Source organism: Pyrgilauda ruficollis, unplaced genomic scaffold, assembly GCF_017590135.1.
Source record: "Pyrgilauda ruficollis isolate IOZ18807 unplaced genomic scaffold, ASM1759013v1 scaffold15, whole genome shotgun sequence".
Lineage (NCBI taxonomy): Eukaryota > Metazoa > Chordata > Aves > Passeriformes > Passeridae > Pyrgilauda > Pyrgilauda ruficollis.
In genome coordinates, this window is record NW_024513654.1 from 13,936,210 (window position 1) to 13,954,465 (window position 18,256).

General features: G+C 47.5%; 1 protein-coding gene across 1 annotated transcript in view; it reads right to left on the reverse strand.

The window, feature by feature from the left end:
- The window catches only part of HPSE2 (heparanase 2 (inactive)), a 107,116-nt gene that overhangs the window by 86,215 nt on the left and 2,645 nt on the right, over positions 1–18,256 (reverse strand). Inside the window, exon 3 of the mRNA XM_041461626.1 lies at positions 8,025–8,186. Coding sequence (XP_041317560.1) covers positions 8,025–8,186 — 162 coding nt within the window. The remainder of the gene's footprint in view (positions 1–8,024; positions 8,187–18,256) is intronic.

Genomic DNA, 18,256 nt, shown 5'->3' on the forward strand with positions numbered 1-18,256 from the left:
AGGACAGAGGCTTCAGCAATCTGAGAGGGCTGGCAAGTGAGATTTTGCTCCAAATGAAAAGGGAGTTTGGGAAAGACAGTGTTTTGTAAACACACAGCAAGATAAGGGAACAGATGTAAATTATCTTAACGCAGGGGTACGATTAGGGTAATTCACAGGCTCCTCCGTGGCTTGAAGCTTGCAAAGGAGAAACGGCAGCTCCAGCAGGCTGATGTGGATGAGCACAAAGGAGCAGCACCAGGACAGAGGGACAGAGCGAAAGAGCCCAGTGCCGCACAGAAACTGCTCCCTGCAGTCATCACCAGCGGTAACCAGGAGACATTTGATAACTACATCAAAGGTGGGAGGAGACAGACCAAAGAGTTCAGCACCTCCTGAGGAGGGAGAAAAGGTTAATAGATTGCTTTATGACACTGAACAAGCCACAAGCCCTTCCAAAGCTATTAGTGCGTGTCAGCCCTCCCCCTCTTCCACCAAAATCTGTTTTCTGTTAGGTTTATGTGTTTTCTTTATTCTCTACACAGCACCCAGAACTGGCTGGTTCTGGTAATGACATTACATATTATAATGTATGTATAACTGCTAATTTTAAGATTTGCAATTTATAAAATATCTTCTCTGTGCGGCTAGTTTAATTGGACAGTAAATTGAATTTAATAAATCCTGAACACGTCACAAGAAGCCATATTTCCCACAGTTACAAAAACATAACCAAATCAGATAATGAGAAAGCCAAAGTGTGGCTTAACAGACTAGAGGGTGTCACCTGAAAAAGAGATTCACCTTCATGACCTCTCTCACGCACACACATGCTGTCAGCACAAAACGAGTTGTGAAACTACTAATTAGGGTAAGAGAAGGCAGGGGATCCCAGGGGTTTGCCTCACAGCTGTCTCAGGAAGCAAAGAGGTATAAACTGGGACAGAATTTCACAACAGTCAAAACTCACAGAGGTAAAGCAGGAGTGCTTAATGCTTTTTTTGGTTCAGCCTTCACAAAAAGAAGGATAACATGAGGACCACAAAGTTAATGCAACTAAAAGAATCAGAGTAGAAAGGTAATGTATAGTAGCACCTTAGCAGAATGAAAACTGCAGAAGTCTGATGTTTTAAAATAGGTGGAGTCCGTCAGCAACTATCTGCAGGAATTCCTGGAAGACAAATGAGGTTCTAAAAGATCAGAAAAGGGTAAATATAGTGGCTATGTTCAACAGGCTGAAAAACCAAGGAAATTGCAGGCCAGCCAACATAACTTCAATTCCTGGAAAAATTTTGAAAGAAATCATCAAACAATCCATCTGCAAGGAAGGGCTGGAAGTAATAGTCCTGCCATGTGAAGGCAACCTGACTTCTCTTTGATAGAGCAACAAGGTCTCGTGAGTGAGATAGAGGCAACAGATGTTCTGTACCTTTACTTTCTCAAGGCTTTGCCTCCAGTTTTGTGTAACATTTTAATTAGAAAATTAGGAAGATAGAGTCTAGATGAAATTCCATGTGGGAAATGCACAGCTGGTTGGGAAATGGTACACAAAATTGCAGGCATGAACAAGCAATATTGTAAAACAAATCCATGATTATACAGACAGAAGTGTCACGCACCAGGTACATGAAATAACCCTGCTGCTTTTCTCAGTCAAGAAAGGCCTCAGCTACAATATTAGTCTCATTTCAAGGCAATGCACTTAAAAAACATCCCAGACCCAGTGGAGGGAGCCCAAGGAACCCCAACAAAACCCAGAGCCACAAAAAAATTGTAGAGGGTTGCAAGGGATCTCAAGATGCAGAATCAGCTATGCATGTGTCATTCAACTTGAAAATAAAATGGACATGAGAAAAGAGCAAATGAAAGGCAGATTTTCAGTGCAGAGAACAAAAGTCTTCAGGGAAACATGATAACAAGCCTCAAATATGTAAAAGATTTCTGCAAAGAGAAAAGGAGTGCTGTAAGCTGTTCTCCATGTCCACGGGGAGAGGACATGCCATCATGGGCTTAAACTGAAGCAAGAGATTTTAAAAATACCAACTCCATGATGATATAGCTAATTACACCCCAGAGCTGACTGCTGAGGGAGGGTACATCACTGCCATCACAGAAGGTTTTAAAATAAGCATAAAGCCACCTCCTTTGAATCAGTCAAAAGTGATGTCCCCACAACCTGGGCAATGCTGGTGCCTGGCAGCTGAGCCCCAGCAGCCTGCAGGATTTACATGCCCAGGAACACAATATATTCCAGCTACAGCAAACACCCTCAGAAGGCTGTGTAGTAAAAACAAACAGCCACTTTGTTTCAGAATGAGCTCATATAAACAACTGATAATGGCACAAAAACACTCAGTTACCCGAGATTGTTTTCCGAAATTTATTTTTCCCAGCACTATTCCATTGGATCTGATCCCAAGATCTCAGAAGACACCTGCAAACTATCCTCAAAAGGTTGGCACCTCTGCTGTCATTAACTGTGGGCTCGGTGCAGATAGTGATTTAGTCCATTACAGACATTACAGTCCCTTCCTCCCAGGAAAGCCTCCAGTGTTTCTCAGCAGCCCTCTCCCCCTCTTCCCCTCAGGAGTTGATGATATTTTTGTGTTCCCTTTGCTGACAGGACTTCTCCACCAGTACCCCAGTTGTGCTATTCAAGGTGACAAGTTCTGGGTAACTCTTTTCACTGTGCTTTTTTAGCATTGAATGCCACTTTTTTTTCTTTGAAGGGTTCAAGCCCCCCAGAATTTGACTGACTTTCCAAGTGTACCAGCTGGTCACACAAAAGGTATTGCCCCTGCCCAGACACCTTTCCCCAAGCAGAGACCAGGTACAGATTTGCCATGGAAAAGGCTAGAAGATGCCCTCTTGAGGTCCTTTCTAGATCTATTTTGTACAGTGCTGTGGATAATGTGTGTGATGTGATGGACAGAAGGGCACAGAGCTTGATCCAAAAGGCACTCCCAGGCCTGTTACACAGCCCAGGGCACACTGTCCTTGAAGGAAAGCTGGAGAGCCAGTGCAGTGCAGACCACCCCTGTGCAGCACCCAGTAAAACAGCAATGCTACATACCACTGCTGTGCAGACCACGGGACATTGAGGTGTCTGATCCCAAACAAGATGCCAGAGAGGCAAGGAAGCTGCACTTACCTTTGCCACAACCCTGTCAGGTACCACCTCACAAGGTGGCACACCCTCCAGTCCCATGCAGTTAGGTGTAGCTGGGGGATAAAACCCAGCTGAGGAAAATTCCAGCAAAAATAGCCAGAGTGGCCTCACTGCCCGGCAGTACAGGCACCAAAAGCACACCCTAACCCTAACCCTAACCCTAACCCAGGCCCTGCTTCCTCCACACACCCTGTTGCAAGGGCAGCCTCTGAGCCATGGCCCTCTCAGAGCCAGCACTGCATGGGCTGAGCCTCAGGCCCTACAAACAGGTCCTGCTCAAGGACCACTGTCTCCCAGAGCCACAGCACTCAGCAGGAACCACAGAACCACCAGGGGAGGTTCACAAGTGCAGGAAACCCACATGTCACAGGTGCTCAACCTGAGCCCTGTGATTCCCTGCCAAAGCACAAGTACAACTGGGTTCTCGCTGTCTTTGGGGGGAAGCAAAAAACCTATTTCTGTGGGACAGTATCTCTCTCACTAGCAAGCTCTTCACACAGACACACTGTCCTCATCTCTGCTCTGTGCCTCCCACACATGTGTGTTCTGCAGTGGCCTCACATAAACTCTGCTCCCTACCCTGCTTTGTTCCACTATGCCACTTTACACAACCCCCTTGTGAAAAGTGGGTGTGCACTCTGTCACCACCACCACATATTCCATACCACTTACCTTGGGCAAAGGGGGTGTCTGCACGGCTGATAACACCTCCAACAGTTGACTTTCTCAAGGAAAAAACCTCACAGAGAGATCACAACTGCTGTTTTGGCAGAGTTTAAGCTACCTAATTAGTGATGGGGCAGTGCGATGCCAGTGTAAAACACCTGATTGCAGCGCTGGACACAGAGAGTGAAATGCACTCTTCACAGCTCTCAGCTCTGCTCCTGTCGGTTCCGTCTGAGTTTAGTCCCTTCAAGTCTCCCTCAGTGCAGTGGGGAGTGACAGTGATAACACCCTCAGCAGGGTGTGACCACAGAGGGTCACCTGGGAGCCCTGCAAGCCAGGTGAGGAGGGTCTGCCCCCTTAATCTCTGCTTTTAGAGGCTGTGCTCTATGATATTACAGGATGGAGAGCTCCCACCACACACCTTCCAGTCTCCTCCCTGGCTTCTCAGTGCAGATGTGGTGTGGCAGGACAGGCCAGAGAGCTCTCATCATCAGTCTCTTGATGCAGTGAAGTCATCTGTGTCACACTTTCAGGCAGAAGGTACAGCAGAAAATTGTTTCTCCATATTTCAGAATGAGCAGTGGGGCACTGTTTTGTTTCCTCTGGATGAGGAATCCTAAAGGGAAATTTATAGTCCATGCTGGTTTCTTGGGAAGCCTCAGTTACACCTAACACTTCACGTGAGTACAGGAGGGGCCAGTTTTTCACAGGTGTCTATTGACCTGAACAGTTCCCTCTTCCACAGGCTTAACAGGGTTTACTTGGGAACAGTGCAGAGGCCTGTGGATGTCCAGTCTCTTAAACTACAAATGCAGTACACTGCCCCAGCCCAAACTGGCACCACAGGTGGAAGAACTTGGGTTTATTCTATTGAAGCCTGATGCTGCCCCACTCCCCACCAGCTCACTCTCAAATCTGCACGCACACTGCCTGGGGCAGTTCCTCACACCTCACCTGCTGCCAGCCCAAAGTTGTGCTTTCCAGGCCCCCCCCACCTCCACCCAGCTCTAGGACTCCAAAATGACCTTCCTGTCGCCTGAACATTTCTTCTGAGGGCTGCAAAGGACGGGAGCCTGCTGTGACAATTGCAACTTCTAATGCCCAGCTGATACAAAACATAAAAATAATTGCTGCTTGCTCTATGAACTGTGAAGAAGCAAAGAAGTATTTCTAGGGAAAGATTCCTTCTCCTGCCTTGTCCCAGGGCGGGCTGAGCCCAGGGAGCTGGTTCCCAGAGCAGGGCAGGCAGCGCTGTGCACTCCCCACCCTACCACGGACTGACCCAGGAGCACGAGAGATGCTGATCTGTGAAACAAGATACCCATCCCCGAGCACCGCGGGGAAACAGCACAGATTAATAAACCTCCAAGCATTTTACAGCATTTAAATAGCACGGTCACAGATCAAAGGCAATTGCTCATGTCAGGGAGGCAGGCTCAGTAAGCCTGCAAAGATCATATACAGAAAGCAGAGGCACGATGCAAGAGAAAGCCCGCAGACAGGAGCCGAGGAAGGCTCGCTGAGAGAAACCAAAGTGCTCTAAGCCAGAGTCTCACATGTGTTCCTGGAGGAGTGAGAGCCAGAAAGACTGCCTGGTTTCACTCAGTCTCAGTTGTGTCTTAGCACAAAAACACACATTTCATTTTAAGACACCCTCTTACCTTGGAAGTACCTGCTGCTGTGAGCAGCTTAAATCCCAGTACAACACAGCCCTGCCTGATGCCTGAAATAAGGAACACTCTGGGAATTATGTGCAACTGGTGAATAGATTTGGAAAAGCCCTCAAGTTACATTGATGCCACAGACTGCAGATTCATGCCCTGCACTCTAAGAGCTTTCATTCCTAAACCCATGAGGGTACTGCTTAGAAGTTTGTTGGCAGAATCCATTGCCCACACTTGCAGGCAGAGTGGGAGGCCTGAAAGTCTTTCAAATTGTTCATGTAACTATATTACCTGTGGGGAGGAGGAAGAGGAGGAAGAAGGGAATGGGACTTTTTATCCAGACCACTAGAGTGGTAGTGGCAGTGATATGGGAATAAAAATGCCACACAGTAGTATTTCTACTCTCAAGCTCTCCTAGAGGAGCTATCCCATCATAAAGCACCTTTATTCTCACATGACTTTGGGCAAGATAGTCCATTTACATTTTTTGGGTACAATTGAAGAACCAGCAGCAGTAGGAGCCCTCTCACACAGAGGTGTGGGGCTCAGTATTGCTCCAGTCTGGCTTGGACACTGGAGCTCATCCACAGTGCGTGCACTGCATGAGGCCAAGTGACTCCTCAGTACTGACACCCAGGGGGAATCCCTGTTCTCAAGGATCCCATGGATACTCCATCCCTGCAAACTCCCTCCTTCACTAAGAACTCCCTAAACCACATCTGCATTCTTGCTCCTGCACCTTGCCTCATGACCTGGGGACTTCCTATAGCACTGCACAAACCCACTGTGAAGAACAAAAAGAAGTCCTCAAGCAAACTCTGTCTGACTGAATTTTGAAGGTAAGAAATGTCCTTCTGCAACAGATGTACAACCCCCTTTACCCACCCCAAACACCAGATCCATCACAGAGAAAGGAAATATTTACACAACTTAGTAGAGTTCCAGTTAAATATTATGCTTAGCTGTCTAGAGACCATGTTCTCAGACTATGTCTATGAAATAAAAGATTAAACTTCATAACAATTATGAAGTTGCTCTGCTCACATTCAAAGGGAGTTAAAGAACATTAAAATAGTTCTTTGGGTAATATTCTGGTGAAATTGCTCTCTCCACCCTGGAGAGTTAGAGCTAAAACTTTCTGAACTATCCTGTAAACACACTTGGAAAGGCTAAGAGCTAAGCTGATAACCAGGTAGCACCTCTGCTCTGCAGGTTCTGTAAAAAATGTGAACAATGCTAGAGAGCTTTTGAAGCAGCAAGGGAAGGAGGATAGGGGAGAGCAGCTTCACTTCTCGAGGGAAGTTTGTTTAGTGGAAAGTAAGCAAGTTGTCAGGGGAAAAGCTGACAATGTTGATTCCAGCAGTTGTACTGGGAATAAACAGCCAAGTGGATTACATTACAGAGAATGAGAAACGGCTCTGAGGATCCCATTTAAATGCTGGACCTTCAGGAATGATGTGATTCAGCTACACTCAGGGCCCCGATATCCAGTGACCCCTGGGCTGAGCCTTTCCACAGTGCTGGTGTCACCATCCGACCTCCGTGGGGTCCCCGAGAGCTCCAACACAGCTGATGTCCCCAGGAGAGGCAGAGCTCACTGGTGAGGATGCAGACCCATGCTGGCTTCAAGGCAGGGGCTGGGCACTGAAACAGGGGTGGCAGCAGAGTGGGAGAGCTTGTGCAGGACTGGTTTGCCTCTCCCAGCCCAGCAGCAGGGGAGGGCCACCATGGGTTTTGCCATCTCCTCCCCAGACAGAGCACAGGGCCCTGTCTCCTATAAAAATGAGATGCCTGCCTGCCTTTCATGGGAAAGGGGCCTGTCAAGAGGAGAAGGGGGTCTCGTTTGATTTATTAGTCTCTTCCTCTTTCCCATCGTCTGTGGCTCATCCAGCTGTAGTGATAACGCGAAGAGATATGAGAGGACCCTCTTGGCTGCTGGGATACCATCCTTCTGCCCACTCACTGCCTGAAGACATCAGTCCTTTACAAGCACCATTAAATGTGTATCCAAAATGTGGCAGTCTCCTCCATCGAGATTCTATTCCCTGGATAATACAAACAGTTGCCAGAAAAAGAGTATCCTCTCATCTCTGTCTAGGCCATTATCCCTTTATATTTGCTCTTTAATATTTACTGGGTTCACACAAAGTGCATGCTCTGGAAAGAAAAAAAATCAGCTGCAGCTTAAAGGACTCCAAATTTAGTAATTGCCGCAGCCCCATCGACGTGAACAGTTAGCAGGGAGATTTCTCCAGCACTTCACATGCCGTGGTATTCTGCTTAGGTCAGACTGTAGAAAATGTTCTGTTCAGGGGCACCAAATCTGGAGTGTTTGCATAGGTGCCAGCTGCAGAGGCCTTATGAGTCCACCTCCAGTTCCTGCTGGTCCTTTCCCTCCCAACACCCAGTAACCCTGGTAGGAAACAGAGGCAGCCAGAGAGATGCTGATTCATACAGAGGTGAGGAACCCGAGGGTTTTAACACAGCTGTGAGTTAGCAAGAACTGGACCCAGCTCCTGGCTCCAGAGCTGGTCTTGCAGCCTTACCTGTTAGTGTGAGGTTGCTGTATGTGTTTGAAAACTGCTCCTTTAACAAAACCAAGTGCATCTGAGCTGCCTTTTCCCTCTGTAGCTCCAACATTATGTCAGGATGCTGGGCGATCTTACAGCCTTTCTGCTTATCCAGGGCAATGTCGCTGCGAACAATGTCTACAGCAAAAGGGAAAGAAAAGAGGAGATGGCCAAACCTCAGCTTCCATTTTCGCCAGATGCTTGGATCAGCTCCAGCCCATATGACAGTCACACAATCATCACTCGGCGAGAGCAACCCAGTAAACACATCCAAACCCCTTGGATCCACCTATCAAGTGACCCTCCCCAGCCCAAGTCTCCTTTTCTCCCACACAAAGCTCAGGCTGTATGCTTACAGAACCTACAGACCCTTCCATCCTTTACCTGCCTTGCTGTTGCTCTCTTACAATGCTGACCCCTCCCTTGCAGGAGAGTGAAAAAGTTTCCCAACATTTATATTACAGCTCTGTTACATGTGTATTTGACACTAAATAATGAGAAAAGACTAAATCCTGTTCCAGTAACCCCTGGCTTCCACTTAACCTTGCCTGTCAAAGAGCTGATGAAGAAGGCTTGTTCTCACCTTGTTTATCCTCACTGCAGCTATCACAGGTCAGCATGGCTTATGACTTTGAACAAGTGTCTGTATCCTTCTAATGCCTGACATTCAGAAGGCAGAAGGATTATTCAACAATTGTTTTCTCTTCATATGAGCATTTTCTAAGCCATATTGTGAGACAAGAATATTATATTCCCTACCCTAGAACTACTCACCTGCTGGGGAAAGGGAATGATGGAGTAGCAAGGCAGAACAAAAATCAAGTAAGATCTGGCAATCTAAGCAGAAGGTGAGTGGTGCAAACCAGTCCTTGCTAGGTCCCTTATGAGTTTAATAAACTCTGTAACATGTTCAGATCCACAGGCACCAGATGTCTGTGTCTATTTCTTACAAAACCTCAGGCTCTGATAAGCAAGGATTGAAGTTGGAATTCTTCCACCCCATTGCATAAGGACACTTTGCCTCACAAGACCGATCTTTTCTTGGTTCAATTCCCATCTAGCTAGAAGCTTGTTGTCAGAAGAGAGTCACACCTTGCTCCACACACACTCTCCAGCTCCTTCATTGTTACGCATATCGAGAAACACCAAAGTTGCTTCCAAAAGTCATGCTCCTGTTTCTCAGGTTCAGCAAACTTAGGTTCAAAGATCTGCTATATCTTGGGCTGGCAGGGAACTGCCTCCAAACATGTGGTGGAGGACTGGAAGCCACATTATCTTTCTGTCTCTGAGCCTCATCCTGGAGTCACAACACCTTCTTGCCTGGGCTGTGTTCTACCTCTTTTCTGTGCAGTTTGGTATGAGTAGAGCTTCTCTAAAGGCTGTCTAAACAGACTGCTCAGAACAGCAATGTCATTCAAGTACCCATGGTCTGTAGTCAGCCATGTGAGTTCTCTCCTCCACCCACAGCTAGCACACTCAGGAGTGGATACTGGGCAGCATCCAGATACCATGAAAATATGGTTCAATATTTCTATATCCAGCACAAGGGCATCAGTGAGATGGAGCAAGAGGAAGGACTAATGAGCATGGACCCCTCAAGTGTGTGCTTTACTGCACATTCTCTTGGGTAGGCACTGAGTGAGACTTGGGGCCACCCAACCTTTGCCCACCTAATGAATGATAAAATCCTGAATCCCTGTTGTGTGAAATATTTGGAAACTGAAGATTGAGAAACACAACCCAACATCTGTCCCACACGAGAAAGATTATTGCTACCATGAGATGCTGGAGTCACCCAAAGCCCATGGCCTTCCTGGGTGATGGATTTCCCTTCCTACAGAACTGAAGGCAAGACTTGTACATCCCCCACCCCCAAGGAAAAATGAAGCCAAACACATCAATGAGGCTCTGAAGGAGGAGAAAACTGAGAGGCAGACAGGTTTGAAACTAGATGGTCAACGTGCTGTCTGCAATTCTCTTTAAACTGCTGTGAGGGTGTCCAGGCTGGGTCAAAACAAGTTTGGATGACTTCTAAAAACCAAGCCAGGGCAAATGTGGACCCATGTGGAGGAACCACTGGCCCAGAACCAGGGTCAGGGGCAAGCACCTTGGAGGGTGCAAGGGACCATGGCAGTGGGTCCTATGTGACATCCATCTTTGGGGACCACAGGCATGGCTCTGCATGCACTGTCAGCAGTGCCTGGGGACAGAGGGCAGGCCCAGGAATGAAGAGCAGGAGCAGTGTTTTGATAAAGCTGCCGTGACAAGAATTACCACAAGGATGTCAAGTCACACGCAGACAAACCTCAAAGAGTGTGGGGAAGGCATGCAGGCACAGAAATCAGAGCACTCTGATAGTTATCTTCATGGGGTTCTCTGAGAGCTGCCACTGCAGACACTCAGGAAGCACAGGCAAGACATGCAAGGTCCTGTCTTCTCAGATTGGTGAGGGACCCAAGAAACTTGCCCAAAACCTAAAGATGGAGGTGGACCCCACAGTCATTATAACTCCAGCTAAAACTGTGAGCAGATGTCTGGGATATGGAGCTCAAGAATGAACTCAGTGCCTGGTGCTTCGTACTCCAGGGGCTGTGCTCTGTGCAGGGAAGGAGGCAAAGGCACCTCTGCAACACTCTGCTGAACCAGCCCTGAGGGAAGAGGGGTGGCAGACCACAGCTTCTGAAGGCCTAGGGGAATTCTCAGCAAGAGCAACCCGAGGGACACAGACAGCAAGGAGTTCACAGCTTTCAAATCTTAAAAGGAAGAGACGGAAAAAAGACAGATGCACGGAAGGAGGACGGTACCCTGGAGGCTCCGGGCAGGGCAGCTCCGTGTGGGCAGGAGGAGAAGGGCACTCACTGCCTTTCAGAGCCTCAAGTAAAAAAAAAAAAAAAAAAAAAAATAAAGAAAAAAAAAAAAAAAGAGAAAAAAGAAAAAGCGATAAACTGCTCAGCAGAGCACGGGACCGAGCAGCTCCTGCCAGGAGTGCGAAAGAAGAACTCCAGATGTGAGAGCCCCAGAGGATGCCAAGTGTTTTCCGAGCACGGCGGGCCGAGCCGTGCCCCCGGCGGGCAGGGTCAGTACCCTGGCCAGCTCAGGCTGCCCGCGGCGCTCGGCCGGGCCCCGGCGGGCGCGGCGCGTGTGGCGGCCAGGTGAGCTGCGGCTGCCGGCAGCACCGCCGCACCGACCGCAATCCCGGCAGCGCCCGCCTCGGGACAGCCCCGCGCCGGGCACGCCGCCGGGAGCGGCCGAGAGCGGATCCGCGGGAGCTCTGCCCTCGCCAGGCTGCGGGGCCCGGCCGAGGACGCTGTTCTGCGGAGGCTGCTCTGTCCCCGAGTGCCCGCACACGTCCCTGGCCCGCCTCGGGATATCTCCTGCGATTTCGCGCACGCCGCCCGTGGAGGTCACCGAAACTACCAAGGAAAGGTTGAAGAACAAGTTAGAAAACACCCTTCAGGGGTGGCACAATGGCAGGGATGCTCTTTCCCGGGCATCCCAGGACTAGGTGAGCTCTACCAGCCCCTTTCTGTGGGTCACCTGCACCAAGGGGTTTCAGTAACCATTTCCCACAGGGCAGAGAAGTTCCAAGCTGAGACCTCGAGGATGGCGCACAGCATGCAGAGACAGCTCCCAGCCAGAGCCCTTGCAGAGTGAGTGAGCTTCTCTAGCCGAGATTTACACATTGTCGTTGCGGCCGGTGTGCAGGTGACATTCCTCTGGCTCATGCCACCATCTGCCCATAGGCAATTCCGTTCCAGGAGCTGCTGGAGTCATGGAGCAGACACAGACTGCAGCTGTGCACCTGGAAGATGGCAGGAGGAAGGACAGGGCAGGGGGATGTGGTTATTGCCAGAGGGAGGTGTGACAGAAGGGTAAAGAGGAGAAGTAACTCATCTTTCTGTGTCTGTGTGTGAAAGTGGGCACTGCCCACAGCAATCACCGCTCCAGCAAAAGCGAGAGTCACCACTGCCATGGCAGCAGAACAAACTGAGTTTGGCCATCCTCCTCGGGGGACTGTTTCCTTCAGATTTCCAGTCTTGAAAAGTGAATTCAAAAGGGAAAAAAACCCCTCGATTTCATTCTAACAAAACCTGAACACTTTTTCTAGAAAATTGAATATTAGAAAATTATGTTAGTACCAAAATTAAATAGATGTTTAATGAGTGACCAGGGAAAAGTCTTATGATTTTCACATTGCTAAACTTGTAAAATACCTACTTTTTAAATCAAAAATTTAAAATGTTTTTAAAAACAGGCTTGTATGCTGGAACTGTTATAAAATGCCCAGTGATTGTGAAATTGGGAACACAACTTTTATTTAGAAAGACAGAAAATTTCTCAAGCCACAAACTGCATCCTCATCATGTCTGTCTTTAATGGGCAAATTTTTGACACATTAGTATCATTCCTTTATTTTAGCCGGGAAAAATTCCCTGACAATGAGTTCCAGAAGTTATTTCCCACCATATTTTTAAAAAGTCATATTTGTTCATTTTATATGTAATAATTCCACTGGATGCTCCCTATTTCTTGTGTCATGAAAACAAGGAAATAATCATTCCCAAATTGTCTTCTCTGTGTGACACCGAGCTCATAGCATTTGTCACAATCTCAGTCATTTTTTCCAAGATGAAAAATCTCTATGACTGAAAGCTATGACTTTGATCACTTCCATCATCCTACTCCTCACATATATATTCTTTACACTGATTAGTGTGTCAGCACCTAGTCTACTTATAGCATAAGAATGTTCTCAGTGATTGTTTCCAATTATTTTCTAATATCCCTATCATTAGATCCACTTTTTACTTACTTAAATGTATTCAGAGACCAATCCATAATAAATTCAGAACATTTTCCCTGGATGCCAACTGCTAATTTAGAATGGATAGTTGCACAAAAAGTCACATCTTTCCCCGTGCATGTAATTTTTCATGAATCACTTTTAATTCATTCCAAGTAGATGTAGCATGGAAAGAAGTGTGAAACTAACAAAATATGCAATTTTAAAATAGAATTTAGGATGCTTATTATAAACAAATACATAATCACAGAAATCTTTTTATCTAACCAATACACAAGCAAATAGCTCACAAATCAAAAGTTAATTGTTTGATTGCACCATTCCCTGCAGTTATTAAAGCACTTTTCATGCATGATTATAGCACAACAGTTTTTATTTTGAAAAGAAAAAGTGGAGATAAGCAGGCAATCTTTGGAAGTATCTCCTGCTCAGGCTGTCTTTCCTTTCCGTTGTGTAACGTGATTTCTACAGCCTATTTTTTAAAATTTATTTTTAATTTCTAAGGAAACAACTAAACCCTGGGACTCCTTGAAGAGGCAGAGCAGGTTGTAGCTCCTTCCCTGCCGTTGTGGTGCCTGGGAACTTGGGAGCAGGAGGCTGCCTCAGAGCTCACGCTGAGGCACAGAGCCCCAGGTCTGGCAAATCCCAGAAGTCCAAAGGACATCAGAGGATCTTCCCATCTTGGGGACGGAGCTCTTGCTATGCCTGAAATGCTACAGCCCTCTCTAAGGGGCTGTGTTTGAAACACTTGGGGTGAAAAAAACAACTATTTCCTCTTCAAGCTCTGAAAGGACAGATGTCTAAACTGTCAAGGGACACAAAGCAGACAGAAAAGGGACCCTGGGTGACCAGAAACAGAAGATGATTCCTTGAATAAAGGAAAATTCGTTTGTTTGGTTTTACCAGGACAACAGGATGGTTCCCCATTCAGAAACATCTATTGCAGTTTTATGAGCTGGCAGAGGCAAAGGGACGCTCCCAGACACAGCCAACAATGTTCCCTTTCTCTGGCTCAGGTATCCTCATACCCCATGATCGTCCTCACAATCCTGCTCACTAAATTCACAGTAAAGCTGTTGCCTTTTTTTTTTTTTTTTTTCTTGAACTAATTTTCTGCTGGCTCAGCAGAGGATCAGAAATGTGCCAGAGCCAGCACAAGGGAAACAGCAGCAGAACAGTGCACAGATCATAAAGAAAGCATGGGGACCAACCCTTCTGATGGCAAAGAAACACGAGGTGAGATTTCCTGCCTTCAGGACATAGATTTGAAGGATTTAATCGGCCAAGACTGAGAGTGCTGCAGCCCATCTGCCTTCAGTGCAGGCTTTCCTTTGCCAGCACTGTCCTCTACACCTCTGCCTGCTCACACGGCATGGATCAGTTTGGCAGCTGAGCAGGCTGAAGTGCAGTCGCATCTCCACCACCAAGTTTTGGTCAGCTGAGATCCCTGAACTAACTCACCACACAAACTCAGGCTCCAGGCATGGAAGAGGAGAGGAATATGCCAGAAGGGGCAGGAGAGTGGGAACAGCAGCCCTAGCTGGGGTCAGCTCCAGCCCCTGTGTAACCACAGTTAAACAAATCCTCAGGTCATTTAACATATCCTCGGGTCAATATAATCTGTCTTTCCACTCAGGCATGTTCTAACAGCATGGCATTCTAGAAGACACTTGTGCTGTAAGGACTGAGCAAGGGTGTTCCCACTGCCAGACAAATTTTGAAGCTTAGATGCAGTGTTGGGTACCTGAGGATGCCTGGAGGAATGGATCCAACACTGAAAGAATACACAGAATGCCAGCATTACACAGCATGATGTGAAATTTCCCACACTATACTGCCAAATCCCCTGACTAGTATGGAATACACACTTCAGGTCAGAAACTCCTTTGATGCACTCCCTATAGCATGTAAATGTAGTCCTCTTCCCCTCTCCCCTGTGTGCCCCTGGCCCACACAGGGACACACAAAGTGTCCTTTGGTCTCTTCTCAGCCATGAAAAGGCTACAAAAGTCGACAAAAGGCCGGGGTTCAGGAGTGAGAAGCTGTGCACTTGGGCCAACACATCTTTGAGGACTCCAGCTGTAACTCCTCTTTTTCTCCCAGAGTCCTCCTTCCCAGCACATTTGCCCAGGGGGAAGCTACAGCAATGTCTGTGCCAGCCAGGCTGTCCAAAGCTGGTTTTGTGGCTTTAGGGTGAGGGGCAGTTGAGGATCACCCTGCAGATGAGGAGGCTCCACATTAGCCCACTAAACTCACACTGCAGCACCAGCAAGGAGCTTCCAAAACGGGCTCTAGGTTCAGGCACTGAGACAGCACTGCAGCACCCCTTGCTGAAACAAGACCAGGACTCCACACACACATAACACTCCAACACCAGGCTCCAGGACAGCAGGCAAGCCAGGATTTAACAAACTCAGCTTCAGAAGAGGTTTTGTACCGACAACAAGCCATGTCTTTGCTCCAAAGAGGAGCTACTCAAGCCTGTTTTCCTGGAGACCAGTGTTCCTTGGGGTCCCATTGCTCAGACCCAACTGGTCCTTGGCACATGTGAGGCAGCTGAAAGGACAGGCTGAACAGATTGCTTGTTAGGAAACCCAACAGCAAAAGGAGAAGCAGCCCTACTACATAGACTGAGCAGGAAACCTTACATCTTGGTACCTGCCCTGGAACCAGACATGTGCAGAGAAACACATTTCCAGACAACAAAACACAACGCTGAGCACAGCTGGGGAAGAAAAACGAACTCAGCAGGGCACATACAGAGTAACACCATTTAAGGGAGGGAAAAGTCTCTCAGGCTAAAAATGTTACACCTCTTGATCATAAAATGTCAAAAAATCTCTGGCACAGCCCCACCTCCTGGTACCACAGAGCCTGATGTACATCAGACTGGGTTTCTGTTTCTAACAAACCTCAGGCTGGCCAATGCCTTATCCAAAGAGGCGCACTCCAGGACTGACCATCCAAAGTCGGGGCTGCATGGGATGCAAGCCACCCAGCATGCAACATAGGTGGGGTGTTAATATAATACATTAGATGACCTACTATTTAGCAAAGTCCAGGAGGAACCTAAAGCCATGCTACCACAACAGAGACTGCACACCCTCTGTCTCACCAAGAGTACCTACCACAGGCATCCACTGTCAGGAGCTGCCCTGTCAGGTACTGACAAATCTGCCAGCAAGTGATGAAATTGCTGTGCCGGTTTTATACGCCGTGCTGAAGCAAATTGCCACACGCACCCTCTTCATGGGCACCCCAGGCAGTAACCACAGAGCATGCACCACTCTGTTACCTTTGATGCCCAAACATGGCCAGTTTAGACTGGGCTGAGGCTGTTCACACGTGCAAAGGAAAGATATCATACACCCCTGCTAACACAAAATACTTCCAGGTCTGTGTTTCCAGGAATAATCTGAACAAGAAATGAGTTACCCTGAAAGATAAAGGAGGAACCTTATTTCAGGAAAACTAAGCACATTTTAGATACAAGACAAAAGCAACTACTATTACCCTCAGAGAGTACTCACACTCTCTGTGAAAGAAAGAAGTGGGAAAGAATGGATTGGTGAGCCCAAAGGCAGGCGAAGGTATGAGCAATTTCCAGAAGGTGGAGGTGTGCATAGTTGGGACCATTTGAAAGAGAATAAAATACAATTTCAAGTGCAGGAGAAGAGTAAGGTGAATCCCTGAGGAGTCAGGAAGGCAGAGCACCAGAGACAGAAAAAAACATCAAAGGGAACAGTGAGGAGTACCTGGTCTGAAGACCACCAGGGTGGCAGAGGGGGTTTACAGGATGATGATCCCTGTACAGAGCTTCATTCCAACTCTAGCAAGCATGGTCACAGGGTCCATGAAGGATGATACAAAGCAGTCCTGTTGCTGTTGCTGCCTCCCATCTGAATGCCTGAGGGCCACACCAGCGTGGCCTGTGAGCACACAGTGGGGTGCAGCTGCCTGTGATGTGAACACCACTCACAGTCACTCACTTGTAACTGCAGCTCTCTGAGCAATCTCGCACACGTGCCCTTCACCTCTCAGCCCTGCACTCTGTGGGTTGCTGCAGCTTAGAGGAACATAAGGGCCCTCTTCTCCCCCTCTGTGGACAGGCCACGGGAGAACACAAGGCATGGGAGCACCCGTGGGGGCTGCAAAGAGAGCCCAGACTCTGTGGGCACAGGCCTGGAGTCTGAGTGCACCCGCAGGCAGAAGTGGCAAAAAGACAAACACTCAAAGCAGAAAACAACCAAACAGTCACTTATCACATCCCTAAAGATCACTAGGGTGCTGCATAAGACTTTAAAATTCACTGATTTCTCTGTTAAATGTTTTCTGACATTTTTAACTAATCAAGCCCCCCAACATCTTCTCCACTCCCATGCCACTATAAGAAATTTCAGAAAATAGGTACTGGACACATAAAAGCCCATGGACACGGAAAACTACTTCAACCAGCCCAGACAGCTTGGGGAAAAGGAAAGGTACCTAGCAGGATGCTTGTTGGCTTCCCTCATGCTCAGGTGCTGACTGCCATCAGTTTTCTGTGCTGTCTGTTGAAGCTGTAAGTCCTCAGCAGCAAGAGCAAACTGCATGTCCTGATTCCAAGCAGGTCCTGGGTGAGCCACAGGTGAGGGAACAAAAATGGAACCAGGGCTCCAAATGGAGAAGGTGGCTGCTCATACCCAGGACAGCAAGGCAAAGAGCTGTGGTGGCATCAGGATTTCATTTTGGAGATCTGGATCCCTCTAGTGAAGTACTTAGTGCAGCCTCAGCACAAAAGGATGTGAGCTACTAGCAGCTCTAGCCCTTATCCAAATAGGGTGAAACTCCCTGACCCTGGAGCTTGCACACAGATCTTAAGAACAAATACGAGAGCTTTGCTTCCAGGCAGGAAATCCCTGTTACCACACCTTTCTGATTTACACCAATGCTTGATACACACCACATGTGTCTTCCCCTTCCTTCACCCACATGCACAATGGTCCTGTTCCATATTTAAGTGATGAAAAGTTAAGACCTGTGGTTACAACTTCTATGAAAAGCTTCATTTTGAAGGCTGCTACATTTCAATTTTATTGCCATGAGGAAAACTGGGGAAAAAAAGCCAAATATTTCAGTCCTTCCTTAAGATGAAAGCTGTTGTGAAGACATTTAATAAGTGTAAGTTCTCTCCTGCAAGTTGTTGAAATATGGAAGGTGGGAAAATTTATTCTTACAAATGTTTTGTATGAGTCCCATCCACAACTTTATGCACGACACTTAATTTCTACTGTACAAGGTGTCTGTGGCAAGTTTGGTCAGCATTTTTTCCTGAAGTGCATCTCAGCAGGCAAAGTTTACAACAAACCCTTCGACTGAGATTTGTTACAAGAAGAAAAACAAGGAATAACATCGGGATTGCCCC